The following is a 22,783-nucleotide window of genomic DNA, read 5'->3' on the forward strand; positions in this document are numbered from 1 at the left end:
AACCCTGTAAAGTGCTTTGAACTGTCTCAAAGATGTGATAACACAATACAAAATTACATTTGTATAGAGACTTTCATGTCAGGAGGATTATTATTACAGTACAGCATTATTATTTTTGTGGACTAAATTATGAGTTTGGAATAAAGTTCAGTTAATCACAAATCTTGGATGTACTTGGATGTGACTCACTGAAACTTCGCTCAGTTGCCAATGTCAGTTTCACCTTCCGGATTGTGGCCCGGCACGAAATAGGGATCTGAGCATAGTTGCAAATTCCCTATTTAACAATTCTATGACGAACCTCACAATTTTACTCACTCCAACGAGTCAGAGATGGTAAGCAAAATCTCTTGTGCAGTCATACAACAGTACACATTCGTACACAGAAAGAGACTCTTGGACTATCATGAATCCTCTACATTCTCGTGGTAAGGATCCAGAAATCAGAAGCAGAGGGTTCCCATCATGTATAAGAAGCTCATTTGTACTTACAATTTACTCAAGCACTAAACAAACACTCCACCTGGCCAGACTAGAATGTCTAAAGCTCAACAATGTAAAGCGAAGGCTGCCACTTTTACCCAGGAATTAAGAGCTTCAGTTAGCAGCTCAGCCACCTTGTGGCAAGTTTGTTAAATTTCTTTTCTTTTTTTTAAAGAAATAAAACATTGTTGTTGTGTATTTACCGGCAAATACTCCAGCAAATAACTTTCAGAGCTTTACCCTGCAGTGTTCCTCTAATGATTCACTTGAGAGAGATTTGGTTCCAAAAACAGCATTTTAGAGAGCCCATTCCAAAATGGATTCGCATTATAGAATATTGTAGGTTAAAGGGTATAAAATGCCATCAGGGAGGAGGCGCCGAGTGATTGATTCAGGAGTGAGGAGGTCAGAGAGATAGGGAGGTGCCAGGGCGTGAATGGATTTGAACATCAGTGTGAGGATCTTGAAGTCAATGTGTTCGGTGATGGGAAGCCAGTGGAGCCTGGCCAGAACTGATGAGATCTGGGTACGGAGTTTGGTCCGGGTCAGTATGTGGGTGCCAGAGTTCTGAATGAGCTGGATGTTTTGAATAGTAGAGCTGGGGAGACCGGTGAGAAGTGCGTTGGAGTAATCCAGGCGAGAGGTGACAACGCATGCACGAGGGTTTCAGCTGCACTTATGGTAAGGTACGGTCGGAGGCTGGCAATGTGGCAGAGGTGGAGGAAGGTGGTCCTGGTCAGGGACCGGATGTGGGAAGGAAGGACAGCTGGGGATCAAACCGGACGCCTAGATTACACACTGGTTCATGAGTCTGAGGAAGAGGCTGGGGAGGTTTAAGACGTCAGATCCGCAGGAGTGAAGATGTTAACGGGAATCAAGGAGTATGGCTTCCGTCTTGTCCACACTCAGCTGCAAGAAGTTTGCACTCATCCAGGCCGTGATGTCCGCCAGACAAGCTGATGGAACATTGGCGGACCTGTAGTCGCAGCTAGAGGAGACAAAGTAGAAGAGGACGAGGAGGCAGAGGGAGCCCTGGTCATAGAAAGAGAGGATGTTGTTTGTGATTTTGACAAGCGCTATCTCGGTGCTGTGGGCAGGGCAAAAAACAGACTGCAGGGGCTCGAGGAGGGAGTGGAGGGAGAGGTGTGACCGAAGCTGACCGAGGCAGCATTTGATGAACTTCATGCAGGTGATTGTGGTTGAGAGGGAGGAGGGAGAAATGGGGGCAAAGGAGCGTAAGTTTGGGGCAGTGGCAGCAGCTGTGGTGGGGGGAGAAGGTGGTGTGGATGGTCTGGGTGTGGTGAAACTGAAAAGAGTTAACACTCTCTTGACCAGGTTTTTCCTTTTCAATACCACCACTGCTTTATAATTTGCATAAAGAAAAATGTTCACCTTCCTAGAAAAACCCCCTATTGGTTGCAGATGTCGAGAGCTGCTAACGTTCAGAATGTGTTTCTGAATATCAGCCTGAGAACTTATTGAACTCATAAAAATGTACTTTAGTATTTCCTTCACAAAACCAAAATAATAAAAAAGAATATCAAACAATAACAATTTGCATTTATATAGGGTCCCTCACGTTAGTCAGCATCTCAGAGTGCTTAGGCACTCATGGCGTTATTTACCAGTTGCCCAACCTGGCAAAAATTCAGGGAGGGTTGGAGCGAGAAGTTAGAGAGGACAGGAAGAAAATGAGATAATAAAAATAAAGCTATACTAAACCTGATACAGCATTTGAAAAAAGTGAGAACTAGAAATAGAGAACTAGAAGCCTATATTGTACACAGCACTCCTGATATTCTAGTAGGTAAAGGCATTGCCTTGTAGTAGCACTAAGCCAATAAATATGAGAAGGTCATGGGTTCAATGCCTGATCTGTACTAAATGTGCCGATTTCAGGAGGGGCAGTAAAATAGAGTTTTTCAAAAAAGAAATCTGAGTTGGATTCATAATTTTCAATGAGCAAGGATATCGTGGGCATGTACATTATCAAAATTGTTTAGCTAGAACGACAGCTGTTGAGCTATAAAACGTTTACAAATGGGAGCTACACCAGATGGAAGGAACCAAGCTGAAAATCACTCACAAAAGAGCAGTGAGGCCTTTGTAATTTTAGGAACTCGGTAGTTTCCGAGGTGCGGGCAAACCTTGACTGACGTAATTTTCCTGCAATTGATGTGTATGTGGGCGAAGTACTGAATAGCTTTAGGGCATCTTTGGAAAAGACTGCTTCGTTGGGGAAAAAGCAAATGTCAGAAGAGAATTCCTGACACTTCTGCAGGCTTCTGAAGTGCAGAATTAAATTTCCCACTTAGACACTAAGGGTGACCCCACAAGTCGACAGGCATTTAGTGGGTGCTTTGTATTGCTTAGTTAAAGTACCCTGCCTCGACTAACATGACTTGAACACATATTTTTAAAGCTCAGTCATAGAATCTATTGTGAGGGAAAGAGAGAGAGAGAGGAAGTGAAACTGGAATAATTTAAATCAAAAAAATCCGCCCAGTGTGTGTCGTAACAGTTTTTCCAGAGAATGTTTTTCCCCACAATCCAATCCATAGTCAATCCCTGGACAAGCTCTTCCACTCCTGTGTCCCTCGGAGAAAACTGCCTGAGAAATGTGAAGCTGTTTCCAACAATATGATTGGGATAAGATTATTTTATTTTAAATTCACAGTTTGATTATTCATCAATCCTATCCTTTTTCCAATCCCCATTTTAGCTCCCTTCAGCATCCCCCCTACCACCACCCTTCCAGGTAAAGAGGTTAAACAGGCATCATTCCACTCAGCAATGCAGCAACAACAAAAACAAAATTACATTTCTATAGCGCCTTTCACGTTGGGAGGATGTCCAAGGCGCTGGACAGACATGGATCCGAGCTGAGGGTCAAGGTGGGGGATGGTGGAGGGCAGGGGGGGAAGCAGGGAGATCGAAACCACGGTTGAAGAGGAGGGTCTTGAGGTGGGTCTTGAAGGTGGCGAGGGAGGGGGCGAAACGGAGGGCCTGAGGGATTGAGTTCCAGAGGGTGGGTGCAGGGTGGCGGAAGGCCCGCATGCCAATGGTGGGATGAGCAGGCCGGAGCCCGCTGAGCAGAGGGAGCAAACAGGGTGGTAGGGGGTTAGGAGGTCGGAGAGGAAGGGGGGAGCAAGACTGTGGAGGGCTTTGAAGGTGAGGACCAGGATCTTGAACTGTATTCTATGTGTGATGGGAAGCCAGTGGAGTTGGGCAAGGATGGGGAGAGGCACGGGTTGCAGAGTTCTGGATGATCTGTAGTCTGTGGAGGGAGCAGTTGGGGAGGCCGACAAGTAATCAGTTTGTATAGTCGAGCCTCGATGCAATGAAGACTTGTCTGAGGGTTTCGGCGGCCTGTGGTGCGAGACAGTGTCGGAGCCGGCGATGTTGCGGAGGTGGGGGAAGGCAGAGCGGGTCATGGCGCAGATGTGGGATAGAAAGGATAGCTGAGGGTCAAACAAGACCCCAAGGTACCAGACTGGCTCCGTGAGGTGGAGTGTGCAACCATGGATGGTGATGTTGTCAGCGTCTGAGGTGAGGAGGCACTGACGGGAGCCAATCAAGAGAACCTCGGTCTTATTGACGTTCAACTGAAGAAAGTTAGCTCTCATCCAGGACTTGATGTCTGACAGACATTCTGTCAGCACAGCAATGGTCTTGGAATCAAGGGTAGAGGCAGAGAGGTAGAGTTGGGTGTCATCCGCATACATGTCCAAGTTGACCCCATGTCTGCGGATGATGTCACCAAGGGGGAGCCTATAGATATTGAAGAGGAGGGGACCAAGGACAGAGCCCTGAGGAACGCCGCATGAGACGGTCCGGGGTTAGAGGAGAAGCGGTTTGAGGAGGTGAAGTGCAGGCGGTGTGAGAGGTACGATCTGAACCAATCAAGGACAGCGCCGTGAAGATTGAGGTGAGAGGAGAGGCGGTGGATGAGGATAGAGTGGTCGACGGTGTCGAAAGCGAGCAGAGAGGTCAAGGAGGACGAGGAAGCAGAGGAAGCCCGTGGTCGCAGATGGACAGAATGTCATTTGTCACTTTGATCAGGGGGGTTTCTGTGCTGTGGGTGGCACGGAAGCCCGATTGGAGGGGTTCGAGAAGGGAGTGGCGGGAAAGGAAGCTCGCTTCAGAAGCGAGTGGACCCTGGTTCGATTCTTGGGCGGGTGAAACCTTAGGCAAGTTTCCTTAGGCCACATGCCTCACTTTACTAGCAGTAAATAGGAACCCGGATGAATTGCTTTCAGGAGGTAATAGTCCCTCAAAAATGTTTTTTGGGCTCACTCAAACCACGACGGTTTGTGGGACACTGCTGTGCGCAATTGGCTGCTGTGTTTTGCCCACTAAATATACAGTTTTACTTTACAATTTATTCTGTGTAGCACTTTGAGACATCTCAACGGAGTGATAAGCCACTATATCAAATGCAACAACAACAACAAGATTACATTTGTATAGCGCCTTTCAAGTTGGGAAGACGTCCCAAGGCGCTGATGCATTGCCAGTCCCAATGCAAGCGTTATCATTATTCTTAGACCTCCTAATCCCACAAAAATGTGTTTACGCTCACTGCTGGGCACTGCCTTGGGCAGAGGCTGGTGTCTCAGCAGTGGTGAAGGGGTTAAAGGAGCTGCGGAAATGACAAGACTCTACGGGGAAGGAAGCAAGATAACAAAAGGTAACTATGTTATCGAAGATATTTATAGTACTTAGTTACATGGAAGTGTCTCCACTGAGATTTTGTTGTTCTATAGGCTAATGATCAAAAGAGCAGACTCATCCTTCCTTTCAGGGTTCACCAATACCCACAATGTACTGCAGAAGAAGCACTTTGTACTTGCACCCTACCAAACTGACAGCTGAACCCACCTTCAAGTTCTTGATAGTGTCAGACCAGTCCATGGAAGCAATCTGTGGAATGACATCGAGTATTATGTTCACAGCCTTCTCTGCATTCTTCTTCATTGTTTTGAGGACTTTTTCCACAGATACCTGGAGTTGAAAGAGAGGGGTGGGAGCACATAAACAGTTATTTTGTGCATAAATAATAACATTATAACAAATAAAAGCAGCCTCTGCATTTGATACAGCACCTTGTCATGTCGTCAAAATGTCTCAATGGGTTGCACAGTATTTTTTCGGTAAAGCATGGTGACTGTACTTTGTGGGTCAACAAAGCAGATAATTTGTGCACAGTAATATCCCACAACCAACCATAAAGTGAATAACAAATTTTATTTGGTGGATTGTTGGCACGTACACCTGGAGAAACTCCCCTCTCTTTTGAATAGTTCCATGGGATCTTTAACGTCCACCTGACAGGCTAATGGGACCTCAGTTTGACATCTCATCCGAAGGACGGAAACTCCCAACAACAGTCAGGCTTATACCTCCAGTTACTCCAATTACTCAATGGGAGACAGGAACTAACTTCCCACAAACCTGGTAAAGGGGCAGGGGCACTATAGGCTTGGAATTCTATCTAGTGTTAATCTGCAAGACTATTTTGTCATAAAGGGTCCATTAGAACTGTGATCACCAGGAATTCAGAAAAATATCTAAACTTCAGTCATCTTGGACTTTTTAAGAATAACAGAAAAAAATGAATTTAAGAAATGTATCCAATTCTTACATTTTAAAACAAAATGGTCTGATAGACCAAGCTTAGGTGAAATTTAAAGCCCCACGTTTGTTATTCAAACTGAGTGAAATCCTCACAGCAAGGGGGAAAGAGTGAATAAGCTGTGCAACAGAAAGAAATGCACATTCGCTGCTTTAGACAAGTCAAGTTAGTCACTGGAATTTGATTTCCTCTACTGCTCCGAGTGATCTAGTGCAGTACTTTATGGGTTACGCTTGCCTTATTAAAAAAATAAGACAAAACGCTGTAAGGGAGATCCACACAAAACATTTCTAGCATGGCATGCGTCTCAATGTTTATTTTGTATATCCCCTTCCATTATATCAAATGAACTATTAAAAGAAGCTTGCCTGGAATGCATTTTCATGATTTTTCAAATAGAATGGTTGCTATAAATTTCTGGGGAGGTAAAGAAAACATCAAACTGAGGCAGTTTGATATTGTCATTATATCCATTTCACATTTTCCTAAAAGAATAATAAAAATAATAATCTTTGCATTCAATAAAGCTCCTTATCATGCTGTTGAAACATCTAAAATGGAGTGACTAGAAGAACTATTGATGGAATTTGTTTTAAAAAAAAGGTCTGGATGAAAAGAGTATTTAACGAAAGTGCTTTTTTTGATCAATGAAAGCAAAACTGGGGAATGGATATCTTCCACATTCAAATGAAAACTCAGGTGAACAAAAAGTGTTCCATTATTTAATCATTGGCACTAAGAAAATACACACAGGCAACCGCTAAATAACATGAAGGTAAGTTGGAGAAGGAAATAAATTAGTGACTCAGTCGCATTTCCCTTCAAACACTTGTTTCCACTATGTAAGGTGTTGTGCATCAAATACAGAAACTCCATAAGTACAATTCTAATAGAACCGACAATTCCTTGTGAATGAAAGCAACTTCTACTCAAATGAAACTAGAGAGAGAGAAATACCTCGATTTTCAGCTGTTATAACATGGTGGAGAGCTTAAATCCAGAATTTACAGAGGGTCAATGCAAAAGAAAATTTTTGTGGACAACAGCCACAAAAACAACTTGCCTTTCATGTGCCTTTCATATGGAGTATCATAGAATAGAATCATAGAATTATACAGCATAGAAGGCGGCCATTCGGCTCATCGTGTCTGTGCCGGTTCTTTGAAAAGAGCTATCCGAATCAATCCCACTCCCCTGCTCTCTCCCCATACCCCTGTAAACTTGTCCTCCCCAAATAATTATCTAGTCTCTTAAAAGTTGTTATAGAATCGGATTCCACCACCCTTTCAGGCAATGCATTCCAGATCCGAACAACTCACTGTGTGAAAAAAATTCTCCTCATCTCCCCTCTGTTTTCTTTAACAACTATCTTAAATCGGTGCCCTCGGGTTACCGACCCACCCGAAAGCGGAAACAGTTTCTCCTTGTTCACCCTATCAAATCCCCTCATAATTTTGAAAATTTCTATTAAGTTTCCTCTTAACCTCCTTTGCTCCAATGAGAATAATCCTAGCTTCTGTAGCCTCGCCTGATAACTGAAGTCCTCCATCCTCGTAAATCTCCTTTGCACCCTCTCCAATGCCTTGACATCTTTCCTAAATTGTGTTGCCCAGAACTGAACACAGTCTCCAGCTGAGGCCCAACCACTGTTTTATAAAGGTTCATCATAACTTTCAGACTTTTGTATTCTATGTATTCTAAAGCCTAGTCTCCCATCTGCTTTTTCAACAGCTTTAAAAAGCTGTTCTGCCACCTTCAAAGATTTACTTATATGAACCTCCAGGTCTCTCTGTTCCTTCACCCATTTTATGATTGTACCATCAGATTATTTTGCCTCTCTTCATTCTTCCTCCCAAAATGCATCACTTTGCATTTCTCCACATTAAACTTCATCTGCCACGTGTCTGCCCATTTTACTAGTCTGTCTATGTTCTCTTGCAGTCTGATACTATCCTCCTCACTGTTTAGTACATATCCTAGCTTAGTATCATCTGCAAACTTGGAAATTGTAGTCCATACACCCAAGTCCAGCTCATTTATATAGATAAAAAACAGCAGTAGTCCCAATACCGACTCCTGGGGGACACCACTGCAAACTTCCCTCCAGTTAGAAAAACAACCGTTCACCACCACTCTCTGCTTTTTGTCTCCCAGCCAGTTCTGTATCCATGCTGCTACTGTCCCTTTAATACCTTGGGCTTTGAGTTTCTTATGTGGCACTTTGTCAAACGCCTTTTGAAAATCCATATAAACTACATCAACTGCAATACCTTCATCCACCCTCTCCATTACTTCATCAAAAATCTCTGTCAGGTTTGTTAGATACGATTTGCCTTCAACAAATCCGTGTTGGCTGTCCTTTATTAACTTATTTCTAAATTAAAATTTATTTTGTCCCAAATTATAGTCTCTATAAGTTTCCCCACTACTGACGTTAGGCTGACTGGCCTGCAGTTCCTGGGTTTATCCTTCTGCCCCTTTTTGTACAGGGGAGTAACATTTGCAACTCTCCAGTCCTCTGGCACCAACCCAGTGTCCAAGGAGGATTGAAAGATTGTGGCCAGAACCTCCGCTATTTCCACCCTTATTTCCCTCAGTAACTTAGGATGCATCCCGTCTTGACCAGGTGACTTATATACCTTGAGCACATCAATCCTTTTAGTACCTCCTCTCGGTTTATCTTATCCAATTTCTCTACCCTCTCCTACGATTCTGTGACATTCGCTGCATCCTCTTCTTTTGTGAAGACAGATGCAAAGTATTCTCATATTCTCATTCAGTACATCAGTCATGCCCTCTGCCTCCACACGAAGATTTCCTCTTTGGTGCCTAATTGGACCCACCCCACCTTTGACTAACCTTTCATTCTTTATATGCTTATATAATAGGTTCCTTTTTATGTTATCTGATAACCTTTTCTCATTTAATCTGTTTGCCCCACTTATTTCCTTTTTCAGTTCACTTCTGTGCTTTCTATATTCTATTTGATTATCTTCTGTATTTTGGACCTGGCATTTATCATAAGCCTTCTTTTTCTGTTTTATTTTAATCCCAATTTCCTTATTCACCCAGGGAGGTTTGGATGCCCTGCCTTTCCCCTTTGTGGGAATGCATTTATTCTGTCCCCGAACTACCTCCTCCTTGAAGGCTTCCCATTGCTCGTTAGCTGTTTTACCTGCCAATCTTTCTTTCCAATCCACCGTGGCTAGGTCCCTTTTTAACTCACTGAAATTATCCCTCTTCCAGTTGAGTATCTTCACCTTTGATTGCTCCTTGTCCCTTTCCATAAGTACTCTAAACCTAATGATGTTGTGATCACTGTTGTCCAGATACTCCAATAGTGTCTCGGAACAATGACAAATAATCTTTGGTGATCTATTCCTGACCCTTAGGGCAACAGTTGCAGAACAATCTGCCCCAACCATCAATACATTACAATACATTCTTGTTCCTTGCTAATGGCCATGTGAGTAAGACACCAAAGGGTATCCATATCTCAGGATGAGCCAATAACTTCAAGCGAGGAGAGGAAATTGCAGATAATGGTTAACACACTCGTGCAGTGCTAAGGTGTCATTGCATTGTCGTTGGCATCACCCTTTGAATGAGATATTAAACCAAAGTCATGTCTATGTGCCCTCAGGTGGATGTTAAAGATCGCACCACACTACTCAAAAAGAGAAGGGAATTTCTGCCAATGTCCAACCAACAATCCAGATTAAATTGGTCATTCAGCTTCTGACTGTTTGTAACTGCCACATTTGCTTTCAAAACCAGTTAGTTAACAGTAATTACTGTGATACATTTTAATGTAATATGGCACAATAAAGTGCCATCCTTCCTTCCTTCCTTCCTTGCTAAACTGGTTCCAAGATGTGATCATTAATAATAATAATAATAATAATAATCCTTGCATTTGATGTAGCGCTTTTCACGTCTTTTAGACGTCCCAAAGCGCTTAACAGAATATACTATAAAGTGAATTGACTGTATATTTGTGGGCGAATGCGGCAGCCAATTGTGCACAGCAATGTCCCACAAATAGTCATGGATTGAAAATGACCAATTTATTATTGTTTGGGGTTTTGGAGGGATTATTTATTATCATTACGCCTAAGCCATTTCACGTAGTACTTATGACTGCACCTGCATTGATCTGACTTGCAATTTGTCATTTTTTATCTGTGAGTGGTGATCCTAATAAAGGGCACAGAATGCAAAAGCCAAGCAGCAGGCAGTATATCCAATTTGCCCTTTCCTTGGAAGATCCTGTCTGGGAAGAAATCCTTCCCCAAACATAAATCTATGAAGGTAAAATAAATGCAACTTTAACCACAACAAAAACTTCTGCTAAATAACCAACATTCTGCCTCATATCATCTGCAGCTACACGGAGCCAACCCAGATAAAATGTGGCTGTTTTACTTTATAAAGATATATGCTAAATGCAGATCAGCTAAATATAATGAACAGAAATGTAAGCAATGCAGTAAGAGTTATACAGTAACCAATGCAACTTTACTATCCTGCTTGTAATCACCAGCCAGTCCCCAACCTGATCTGCCCCACTGTTGGTGAGCAAGTTTAATGTCATTCTGACCCACCTTCCTGGATCACCATCCCAGAGACTGTTCATCTCACTCGCTCCCTCCGTCTTTAAAACCCTTAAGATATACCATTTTGACCGCATTTTCAGTCTTTTTCTAAGATGCTGTGCTGTCTAACAGGATTCCTTAATGAGGAATGCAGGTAGAGACTCCTTCCAACAAAAAGATATACATCTCATTGACTCGTGGGGTCTGTGGAGTTCCGATTGACCTATTTCTTATTGATGAATCCTGTTCGTAATCACTGGGAATCAGTCCTCAGTATCATCCCTGCTAGGTACTCATCAGTAAAATGATCAGCATTACACTGCAGAGCATAGGTTCATAACTGTACACACCCATTCCTGACCCGATAAGTCTATGGGAATTCCTTAGAGGAGACAGATTTTATATTCTGAAGCATGATTTTACAATGCTATTTTCTGATGAACACTTTGAAATGTGCATTTCTCCAGCTTCCTGATTAACTATAGTCTTCAGCTCAGTGTAAAGGGCAAAGCTCCCAGTCTGACTTCTCAGAGTACAAGTGAGTCACTTTGCTCAATTTTGGAACAATAAGCACATTGACTGAAAAAAAAACTGCTACGGCGGAAGGAAGCATTTGTATTTGAGCAGAAGCTACATGAAAATATGTTTCCAAGCTTTATTCTTTGACAAGGGAGAAGAGGCTGTATTCTGATGAGTTGGGTGGGGTTAGGGTAAGAGTGTATATCCTTCAATCAACTCCAGAATAACAATATGTTAACAGGCAGTGTACAAAGGAAAGCAGATAAGGGAGATGTTTCACACTCGGCACACACACTCTCTACCAGGACATGCTGCTCCTGTTCACAGGATTCCCTGTAAAGTGATTCTGATAGAAATTACATCAGGAGAAAAGCTGGAGTGAATGCTGAGATGTGATTGTGCTGGGATATCCATTTATGTTTGTGTTCATTTGGTCATTCACTTCATGGCTGTTTGTGGGACAACGTGGTGTACAAATTGGCTATCCTGTTTGTCTATAAAATACAGACACTACATTTTACAGTATATCTTGTGAAGTGCTTTGAGATGTCTTGATTACATGATAAAATTGCTCAATCTAACGCAAAGATTATTATTACCTAATTGTTACTTAGAGAATCCCACCCCCATTTATCTCAAGAGTATTCCTCTGTTCCGTCCAATACTGCACCAGTTTGTGATGGTTGGTTTGGCCAGTTTGAAATACAAATGGAAATATTTGAAAAGACAAAGAAATGTGCTCCTGTTCAAATTTAAGGTGACTAGATATCCTGGGGACATGCTTGGGATCGGTCAGACAAGCTTCACTACAACACACTTCATTTGATCGTGTCTTGATACTGCAACATCTATTTGAACTAAAACCTCAGCCAAACTTGCTATAGGTGCCTCCTGTAATGGTACGTAACATGATACAGATCCGTGACAGGAACCAGAGTGTTTCCCATCCCGCCCCACCTCTTTGTGCAATTTTTTTTGTGGAAAACCGATTGCCAACTGAAAAATGAAGTTAATTATTTTCCAACATTTTGCACAATCTTAGATTTCAGGTGTCAGCCTGGCTCAGGTGGTAAATAGCACTCTTTCCTCCAAATCAGAAAATTGTGGATTCAAGCCCTAGGTCAGGATTTGAACTCACAGTCTAGGCTGACAGACACTCTTAACATAGTGCTGTGGGAACGCTGCATTGTTGGAGGTACTGTCCTTCAGATCAGACATTAAACCGAGGTCTTGCCTGCTTGTTCAGGTGGTTGCTAACAGTCCCATGGCACTATTTGAATAGAGAAGGAAGTTTCTTCCAGTTTCCTGGCCTACAATCCCCTAATAAAGTTGTTCATTTACTTCATGGCTGCTTGTGGGACATTGCTGTGTGTAAATTGGCTGCTGTGTTCACCTACAAAAATATGGTCACTACATTTTACAGTAAATCCGTTCCGAAACATCTAGACGACATGATAAAACGCAATATTAAATGCAAGGATTAATATTATTATTATTATCTAATTGTTATTTCAGAGAATGCCACTCCAATGCTCCATCCAATATTGCCCGACAGTGTGTGAAGATTCCAAGACCTAGTTTTACAACAGAATATATTGCTGATGAGCAGCTCTACAGGAGATTTGGAAGCTACACTAGGTCCAATCCAGCATCAAGTCTCCAGCATAAAGAGAGTGGAGGTGCAATACGAGATTGGAACAATTCCAGAGGAAATAATAATAATCCTTGCATTTGATATAGAAGGTTAGTTTGGCCACTTTGAAATATAAATGGAAATATTTGAAGAGACAACAAAATGTGCTCCTGTTCAGCTTCCAGGTGACTGGATTCCCTGAGGCCATGGGGAGCCCTCTGAAGATCTATCAAGTTAAATGTCACTTCAAAACACTATAATCTTCATTTGACCTTGTCTTGAAACTGCAGCATCTATTTGAACTAAAACCTCAGCCAATCTTGCAAAATGTGCCTGTTGTAAGGTGAATAGTACTCTTGGCTCCAAATCAGGAATTGTAATAATAATAATCTCTGAGCCGATTCAAAACGCTTCACAGAATATACTGTGAAGTAAAATGAATGCATTTTTTGGGCGATACGCGGCAGCCAATTGCACACAGCAGTGTCCCACAAACATTTGTGAATTGAGTGACCACATTTTTTTTTGAGGGGTTATTACCCCCGGAAAGCAATCCGCCAATCGACTAACAACTAGGTTCCTGCTTGGTAAACAGAGGTGCAAGGAAACTTGCCTAAGGTTTCGCCCTGCTCAGGAATTGAACTTGGGTCCTCTCACTTGCAAGGTGAGCGGCTAACCGCTATGCTACGTGAGTCTGTATGTTTTGACCTCATCGCAATAATCTCGAAAACAACCGTGCAGGCACCAACATTGACATATCTGCGCGCTCTGCCTTCACTGTCCAGTTGGGTCACCTCTGCACCTAGGCAATGGGAGATCAGACTCAATGTTGGATCTGAACAGATCTGGAGCAAGAAAACAAGCAACCATTACACTGGGAGACAAGTTTGCCCCTGGAGACAAACCAGTAGTGCAAAAGAGGGACGAGTGATATGTCTACAGCGTCCAGCCTTTCAGGTAGGCAGCCTTCACAACAAATGACATTTGTATAGCACCTTTCACCTAAGGAGGATGTTCCAAGGCGCTGGAGAGTCAGGAATCTACACCCGAGCTGGTGGATGAGATCAGGGTAGGTGGAGGGCAGGGAGGGTAAGGGTAGGAGCTTTGTAACAACACTTCCTCCTTAATTACTGTACTGCACTTTGCAATACTCCAAGTCAGAGAGAAAGCTTGATGGCTTAAAGAACATGTTATGTTGCAATTTGTCTCCTCACCACCGGCTTCCTCTCCTCCAGAACTTCCTTGTCAATAAAGTTCATTTTGATCCGGGTGATGTGCATACTAGATATCCGGCAAGCGGAACATTGCTACTATGATTCCGGAGGATGACTAAGCTTTTTCTGGCAGACTGTAAACTAGCAGCTGGCTTAGCAACTACTCAGGTACAGGAAGTGGGAAGGATGTGGTATCTTTATTGACAAAAGAAGATTTTTCAAAAAAAGAGGCAGGCTCTCAGGGACTGCTCACTGGGTCAGTTAAAAGAATGGGAACATGTATCCTTCCCCACACAGCACCCGAACTTCAATGTGGGCCGCTTAGGTTTGGCTTCTCATGACCACCTCTGAATGAGCACTTAAATGAATTGCATTAAATGAGTGCAGAGTAAATAAAAATCACCCTATATCGCAGCCAAAGCCCGAATGGGCAGGATGATCCTAGCTGGATAAACAGTGGGAAGCTTGCCAGATAGCACAGTGTGCGGTTTTAGTTAACTTGGTCAGAAATTGGGGTTGAGATGGTCATAATCTTGCGAGGTCTTCAGTCCTCATACCAACTGGAATAGGTAGTTTCAGAAGCAGCCACAATATGGCCCAACTATAGTATAAACGCTTTAAAAGCATTGCACCCCGGTTGGTGCTGCCCCTCTAGTCCCTCTACCAGCACCTCCCGCTCCCCTTCCAGCCCTCCCCCATACGTTTGACCCTGTCTCCGCCTCTTCACTCACCTCCATCATTTCCCGTATGAACCTCACCATCTGCTCTCTTGACCTCATCTCTACCCCTCTCATCACCTCCCAGCTTCAACCTCCTTGCCCCCCTACTAACAGACCCCTGTTAACCTCTCTCAATCCACTGGCACTGTACCCATCCCCTTAAAGACAGCCATCATCACCCCTACCCTCAAAAAACCTTCCGTTGACCCATCTCTGCTTTCCAAATGCCGCCCCATTTCAAACCTTCCTTTTCTATCAAAGGTTGTGGAATGAGTCTTTGCTTCCCAGCTTCGCTCTTTCCTCTCCCAGCATTCCCTCCATGTACCCCTCCGATCTGGGTTTCTGGCTGCTCACAGCACAGAGACAGCCCTGGTCAAAGTGACAAATGACAGTCTGTCCACCTGCGATCAGGGCTCTCTGTCTCCTTATCCTTCTCCACCTCTCGGTCACTTTCGATACTGTTGACCACTCTATTCTTCTCCACCTCCTCTCCTCTCACCTCCACCTCATTTCCGTCTGCACTTTGTGGCCATCAACGGCTTCTCCTCTAGTCTCTGCACTGTCACGTGTGCTGTCCCTCAGGGCTCTGCCCTCGGTCTCCTCGTCTTCAATCTATACATGCTTCCACTCGTCGATGTCATCCCCAGGCATGGGGTCAATTTCCACATATATGCGGATGACACCTAACTCTATCGACTCCAGGAACGTTGATGTCCTGACTAATTGTCTGTCCGACATCAAGTACTGGACGAGAGCCAACTTCCTCCGGCTCAATGATGGCAAGACAGAAGCCCTCCTGCTTGGCTCCCGGCAGCGCCTCCTCACCTCAGCCGCTGATGCTATTACCATTCATGACTTCACTCTTCACCTCACCGAGCCAATCCAAAACCTCGATGTCCTTTTCGACCGTCAGCTATCCTTCAAACACCACATTCGTGTTGTGACCCGTTCCGCTTTTCCACAGCTCCACAATATTGCCCGCCTCTGCCACTGCCTCTCACTGCAGGCCGCCAATACCCTGATCCACATTTTCATTACATCCTGGCTTGACTACACCAACCGCCTGCTCACTGGACTTCCCAACTCTTCCCTCCACAAGCTGCAGATTATTCAGAACTGTGCAGCTCGTGTCCTCTCCCACACCAGGCTCCGGGAACCTATCACCCCTGTTCTTGCCCGGCTTCACTGGCTCCCCATTCCACAGAGAATCGAATACAAAACCCTTATTCTTATAATAATAATAATCCTTAATAATAATCCTTGCATTTGATATAGCGCTTTTCACGTCGGGAGGACGTCCCAAAGCGCTTCACAGAACACACTGTAAAGTGAATTGACTGTATATTTGTGGGCGAAAGCGGCAGCCAATTGCGCACAGCAATGTCCCACAAACAGTCGTAGATTGAAAATGACCAATTTATTATTGTTTTTTTTGGGGTTTTGGAGGGATTATTATTAGGCTGTGTGGAGTAAGGAAACTTGCCCAAGGTTTCGCCCTGCCTGGAATTGAACTCAGGTCTCTCGCTTGCAAAGCGAGTGCTCTAACCACTGAGCTACAGGACTCCACTTATCTTCAAGGCCCTCCACTGTCTTACTCCCCTGACCTCTCCGACCTCATAATGCTATATGAGCCTCCCCGCTCAGCGGACACCAGCCTGCTTCAGGTTCCCTGCACGTCCTGCCCCACCATTGGCGGTCGGGCATTTAGCATCTCTGCCCCAACACTCTGGGATTGTATCCTGCAATCCTTCTGCCTCACTCCCTCCTTTGTCTCCTTCAAGTCCGGTTTGAAGACCTTCCTCTTCGATCATGTATCCGAGCACCCTCCCCCCACACCCCTCCCTACTCCCCTTCTGACCCCAACTCCCAGCTCGGGTCCAAAACCCAATTGTCCAGCACCCTGGGACATCTTTCTGATGTGAACGGCACTACACAAATGTAATTTGTTATTGTTGTTATACCTAGACAAGTAGCGTGAAATTTACCAGTATTTCATAGTACAACTACAGTGGGAACATAGGTGGTGAGCTCTGTGGGGTTAAGTCAGCTCAGACCCAAGACAAACAGAAACACTGGCATCCACCCCCACATCACGCATAATGTAACTTCAAAGTGACCAACGACAAGCTGCCAGTTTAGAAGTGACAATCGCTTTTCGCGGCAAGCCTTTTGAAGTGGTTTCTCCTGATTAATTTTCAGCCTGCCTCAGTCGATAACACTTTCATCTCGAGTCAAAATGTTGTGAGTTCAAGTCCTGTGTTGAGACTTTGAGCTTGCAGACTCGGCCTGCACCGCAATGAGGGAGTGCAGTGCTTTTGAAGGTGGCGTTCTTTGGATGAGATATTAAATCAAGGTCTCGTCTGCCTGTTCAGGTGGATGTTTAAGATCCCATGGCACAAAAAGAAAAGGGAGTTTCTCTCGGTGTCCTGGCCAACAATTCCCCAGGTAAATTGGTTATTCACTTCATGGCTGTATATAATAATAATAATAATAATCCTTGCATTTGATATAGCACTTTTCACGTCGGGAGGACGTCCCAAAGTGCTTAATGGGACATTACTGAGTGCAAATTGCGTTTGCCTACAATACAGTCACCCATACTTTATTGTTAAGCGAAGTGCTTTGACATGTTTCGGTGACGTAATAAGACATTACATTAAATTTAAGAATTATCATTATTTATTATATCTAGCCTCTGTGATAATATAGGTTGGTGTGGTATCAGGATAACATTGCCTTTTCCAAAATTGGAAACAGAACTTTTTTGTTGTTTGGTTTTCTTAATTCATGAATTTTGGGATCAGCACTTTGTTTCGCCTGGTTTTTTTTTAAACTTTAAAAACAACAACTTGGATTTATATAACGCCCTCCACACCGGACGGCGTCTCAGAGCGCTTCACAGTAACAGATCCCGGGGAGTTTTGAACAAACATATTTCAATGTCTATGGAATCGAGTGTAATATACAGTGATATTGGCTGCTGATAATCTTGCTGACATTCCTGTAACCAGAAGATCATACTGGAGCGGCGTTCCTGGTGCTGCAGTGATGTATTTCTGGTAATGAGCATCAGCAATTTCCCGTTAAAAATCGCTGCATATTTAACTCAGTCTCGTAGTATAGTTGTTAGAGCGCTCGCCTCTGAGGCAGAACAAAACATCAGGCAGCTTTCCTTACTCTACACCTGGTTGTTTCTCTTCAACCGTGCCTTCAGCTCCCCTCTTGACTCTCTACCCCCTCCTCGCTCCCTCCCTTCCCTCCCCTCACCCTGACCATTTCCCCCCTCCTTGCTCCCTCCCTTCCCTCCCCTCACCCTGACCATTTCCCCCCTGCTCGGGTCCCGAACCAACTGTCCAGCGCCTTGGGACGTCCTCCCGACGTGAAAGGTGCTCTATAAATGCAATCTTGTTGTTGTTGCTGTTGTTGTTGTTGTTTACCTAGCAATAAGTAGGAACCGGGTTGTTAGTCGATTGGCAGATCCCTTTCCAGGGGTAATGGTTTCTGCCAATGTGGTTAGCAACTGGTCTGGTCTTCTTGGATATTCGTTGACACCGGGTTACACTGCTTGCTACCAGGGCGTGTGGTTGCTGTGCGGGCAGCAGCTTCTACACTATAAACAAATTCACACGCCCAGGTGTGTGACACATCCATATGTGGATACGAAAGACAACCATTTCAACTGAACCAGGGTTACACTCCAGTGAACATTCTATTCCCCTTCCCTACCCCCAGGTGTAGGACAGTACAGAAATCCTTGTCAGTATTTGCAGTAAGCCTCCAGCCACATTCACCCCAGTTCAGGTTTACCAATCTTAAGAAGAACTGTGAATAAATGGCTTGCAAATTAAGACTGCATTGAAAACTTTTCCAATAGGCTGCACAATCTTAAATGTTAAGACAATTTCTGCAGCCTGTTAACTGGGTTCCCTGTCTGCCTTCTTCTGTGAAGAAACAGACTGCACAAAGTCACCTGCTCAGAGGCTTCTGTACAATTTATAATTTTGTTTGTCACTACAGTGGGATGTTTATCCAAACACCACTTGTTTGAACTAACCAGTCAAGCCAGCTGTACCTCTCAGAATGATAACAAGAACATTGAAGATAAAGAAGGCCTTCTGGCCCATTTAATAATAATAATCCTTGCATTTGATATAGCGCTTTTCACGTCTTCTTGACGTCTCAAAGCGCTTCACAGAATATCCTGTAAAGTGAATTGACCGTATATTTGTGGGCAAAATGCGGCAGCCAATTACGCACAGCAGTGTCCCACAAACAGTCGTGGATTGAAAATGACCAATTTATTATTGTTTTGTTTTGAAGGGATTATTATTAGGTGTGTGGAGTAAGGAAACTCGCCCCAAGGTTTCGCCCTGCCTGGAATTGAACCCAGGTGTTTCGCTTGCAAGGTGAGTGCTCTAACCACTGAGCTACAGGACTCCACAAAACATACAGTCACTACACTTTAAAGTGTTTATTTGATCTCATCCTTCCAGAATACCCACTGTACGGTCTGCCTATTACAGTATCAATCAGTTTCCTAAACGACTCCAGTGTCCTGGGCTCAACCATCCTTCCTGGTAACCTGTTCCAGCTGTTAACCACCCTCTGTGCAAAGAAATACTTCCTGGTGTTTGTCCTAAGATTGCCTTTCACAACATTGGACCCATTTCCTCTTGTTCCACTTCCTTGGCGTATGTGAATGTATTGTTTTAGTATGACTTTCTCTATTCTATTTAGCATCTGATCTATGCACCCGTCACAGACTTTGAAATACAGTGACACAAATCACAGAAATTCCAGCACAGCCCATTGAGTTTATACTGGTAATTGCTCCCTTACTGGAGTAAACTACTTTAATCCCAACCCCCTGCTCTTTCCCTGTATATTGCTGAAGTGTAAATGTTTGTTACAGTACAGAATTACAGGTTCTCTGTATGATGCCAAAAAAAATTGAATCATGGTCCATTCGTAAGCCCATTACCCACATTGGAGCCAGCGAAATGAGATTAAGATCGTAACAAAGTTCAAAGTTGACTGCACCTTTTGGCATCTCCCTGCTGCCCCCAACTCTCACTCTGACTTTATCAAGCATTTTCAGATGTCTTCTCATGTGAAAGAGAAACATAAGTGGAAGTTTCCGTTGCTGTTGTTGTAGCCTATAGCAATTCTGGGTGAGAAGTGGAAGTGTCCTAAGTTACTTCTGGTAATTGGAAGGTGATCACACTGGAGCAGAGTGTCATTGGTCATTTGAAAAAACAAAACCCTTGCCCTTTCTGTAAGGCTCACTTCTCACCATTGCCAACTGAGTCTATATGTGCACTGTGAACACTCTGAAGCAGTTGGAGAGATTCAATATTGCCAGAACAGAAGGTGATAATTCAACCCATCATGTCTGTTTAGCTCTCTCACTGGAGCTATCCATCGACACTAAATCCATCACCCTCATATTAAGCTTTCATTGAGATTGTGCCCATTTCCCTTTTAAATGCTGTTGCGGACTCAGCTTCAGCCACGTTTTGAAGCAAGGCAGTGCCAATTCGAAGGGTGTGCAAAACATTCATCTATGCACCCTTTCCTTTCTTCCGGTGTTGATTCTCAACTCACCCCTTTCATCACTGACTTAGTGGAAATAATCTGCCTCCATTTGTCCCATCACAACCACTCACAATTTTGGTTTGTTTTACTTGAGCGCCACATCAACAAATCAGTTGGGAGAGGGAAACAGGATTTGATACTAACCGCCTCTTCGTTCTCCTTCCAGCAGTCATAGTCGGTTGCCATAGCAATGCTAGCGTAGCAAATGGAGGCTTCCTTAGCCAGCACCACCTCGGGGACAGTGGTCATGTTGATAACGTCGGCATTCCACTGACGAAAGATGATACTTTCGGCCCGGGAGGAGAACCGGGGTCCTTCGATTGTAATCATGGTCCCCTTCATGTGGTGTTTAATTCCCAGCTTCTTTGCACTGTTAACCAGCAACTGACAATAAAGGTTTGGGGAACATAAAAGACAAGAGACAGTTTAAAGATCTGTCACTTAACAATGTCCTGATCATCAGGGCAAGTTCAAAGCATCGGTGATTAATGTGTCCTGCAACTTGCATTAATTCTTGCAGCTAATCACTTCTTTATTGGTGTACTCTCTTGCTCACAATGGCACATTGTGCAACTTTAGATGGTTAGACTCCGGCAGTGCCTCCAGTGCACACTTTAATAACAATAATAATCCTTGCATTTGATAGAGCGCTTTTCACGTCTTCTAGACGTCACAAAGTGCGTCACAGAATATATTGTAAAGTGAATTGACTGTATATTTGTGAGCGAACGCGGCAGCCAATTGCACACAGCAATGTCCCACAAACAGTCGTAGATTGAAAATGACCAATTTATTATTGTTTTTTGTTTTGGAGGGATTATTATTAGGCGTGTGGAGTAAGGAAACTTGCCCAAGGTTTCGCCCTGCCTGGAATTGAACTCAGGTCTCTCTTTGGGACAGCACAGAAAGAGGCCATCAGTCCCATCGTGTTCGTGTCGGCTCTTTGAAAGAGCTATCCAAATAAATCCCACTCCCCCACGCTCTCCCCATAGCCCTGCAAATTTGTCCTCTCCAAATATCTATCTACTTCTCTCGAAAGCTGTTATCGAATTGGCTTCCACCCCCTTTCATGCAAGAGTGTATGAGATGTTAAACCGCCTCCTGTCTCCCTGACCCTCAAAAGAGAAGGGAGTTTCTGCTAGTGTCCTGGTCAATAATCTCCTGAATAAAATTGATCATTCACTTCATGGCTGTTTGTAGGTCATCGCTTTGTGCAAATTGACTGCTGTATTTGTCTACAAAAAAATCCTGTGAAGCACTTTGAAAGGACCTTCATCGTTGGAGAGTCAGCATAGATATATGGGTTCCGTGTCCTAACATGGGACATGAATCCATAATCTCAGATTCAGAGGTGAGAGTGTCACCAACTGAGTCAGGATAATGCACAGAAAACGAATTTGCACAATGCTACTTGGCGCGCAACTGCAAGACAGCCAGCTTTCATGCTAAAATGGCCCAGGTCGAAATGTTCCACACAATTGGAGCTGAATGAGAAATTTCTGAAGAGCACCATACCAGACCCCCGCGCAGTCACTGAATGGTTCATGTGGCAGGTAGTCGAAACAGTTAGAAAGGGGGAGAGGGCAGACCAGATCGGGAGGTATCCTGCGGGGACTGCCAGTCATGTCTGGCAAAATGCCTCGTCACCAGCCCTGACCAAAAACTATCAGGACATTGCCTGGCTGGCGTTAAAAGAGGCCCTCCCCCTCAGGGCTTTCATGCACGGTCAAGGTCTGGGCCGGTCAGCGCTGCCCTCGGGCCGGCTGCAGAGGCCAGGAGACTGTGGACCACCTGCTCCTTAAGTGTTGTTTCGCGAAGGTGGTTTGGAAAACAACAACAAAATTACATTTGTAAAGTGCCTTTCACATCGGGAGGACATCCAAAGGAGCTGAACAGTCAGTGATCAGGTACGAGCATGGGGGGTGGGGTGGGCACAGGATTGGGATGACGGAGGCCAGAGGGGATAGGAGGGCGGCTGAAGGCATGGTCAAAAAAGAGGATCTTAAGACGTGCTTTGAAGATTAGATGGATACTCCCTCAGTTCGTCCCTGGGGACCCTCTGTCATGGCACTCGGTTCTGTACAGGCTATTCCCAGGCACCCACAACGAAACCAACATCAAGTGTGCCTGGAGGATCATAAACTCGGTAAAAGAGGCCCTTTAACCATCCATCAGGAGCCGCTCCGGCACAACCCGCACCCACCGGGTAGCTCACGAGTGCATCCAAAACTGACTGAAGTAAGGGAACGCTTGAGATGTAACCAAAGAGCGTCCCGTAAACATGTGCGCGCACGGTGCACATCGGGGAGCCTTCCAAAAGCGGGAATTGTGCCTTATCAGGGTGTGTGTGGGCCCGCACATGGATGCAGTGACACAGGGGCGACTCCTGA

At 44.3% G+C, this 22,783-nt stretch overlaps 1 protein-coding gene across 2 annotated transcripts in view; it reads right to left on the minus strand.

The window, feature by feature from the left end:
• Positions 1–22,783, minus strand: part of LOC103182849 (methylthioadenosine phosphorylase) — a 77,536-nt gene that overhangs the window by 600 nt on the left and 54,153 nt on the right. For both annotated transcript variants that reach the window (XM_007900007.2, XM_042345182.1), the window contains exons 6-7: positions 20,538–20,777; positions 5,365–5,487 (exon numbers count right to left, since the gene is read on the minus strand). In XM_007900007.2, coding sequence (XP_007898198.1) covers positions 5,365–5,487; positions 20,538–20,777 — 363 coding nt within the window. The remainder of the gene's footprint in view (positions 1–5,364; positions 5,488–20,537; positions 20,778–22,783) is intronic.

Source organism: Callorhinchus milii, unplaced genomic scaffold (assembly GCF_018977255.1).
Source record: "Callorhinchus milii isolate IMCB2004 unplaced genomic scaffold, IMCB_Cmil_1.0 Scaffold32, whole genome shotgun sequence".
NCBI lineage: Eukaryota > Metazoa > Chordata > Chondrichthyes > Chimaeriformes > Callorhinchidae > Callorhinchus > Callorhinchus milii.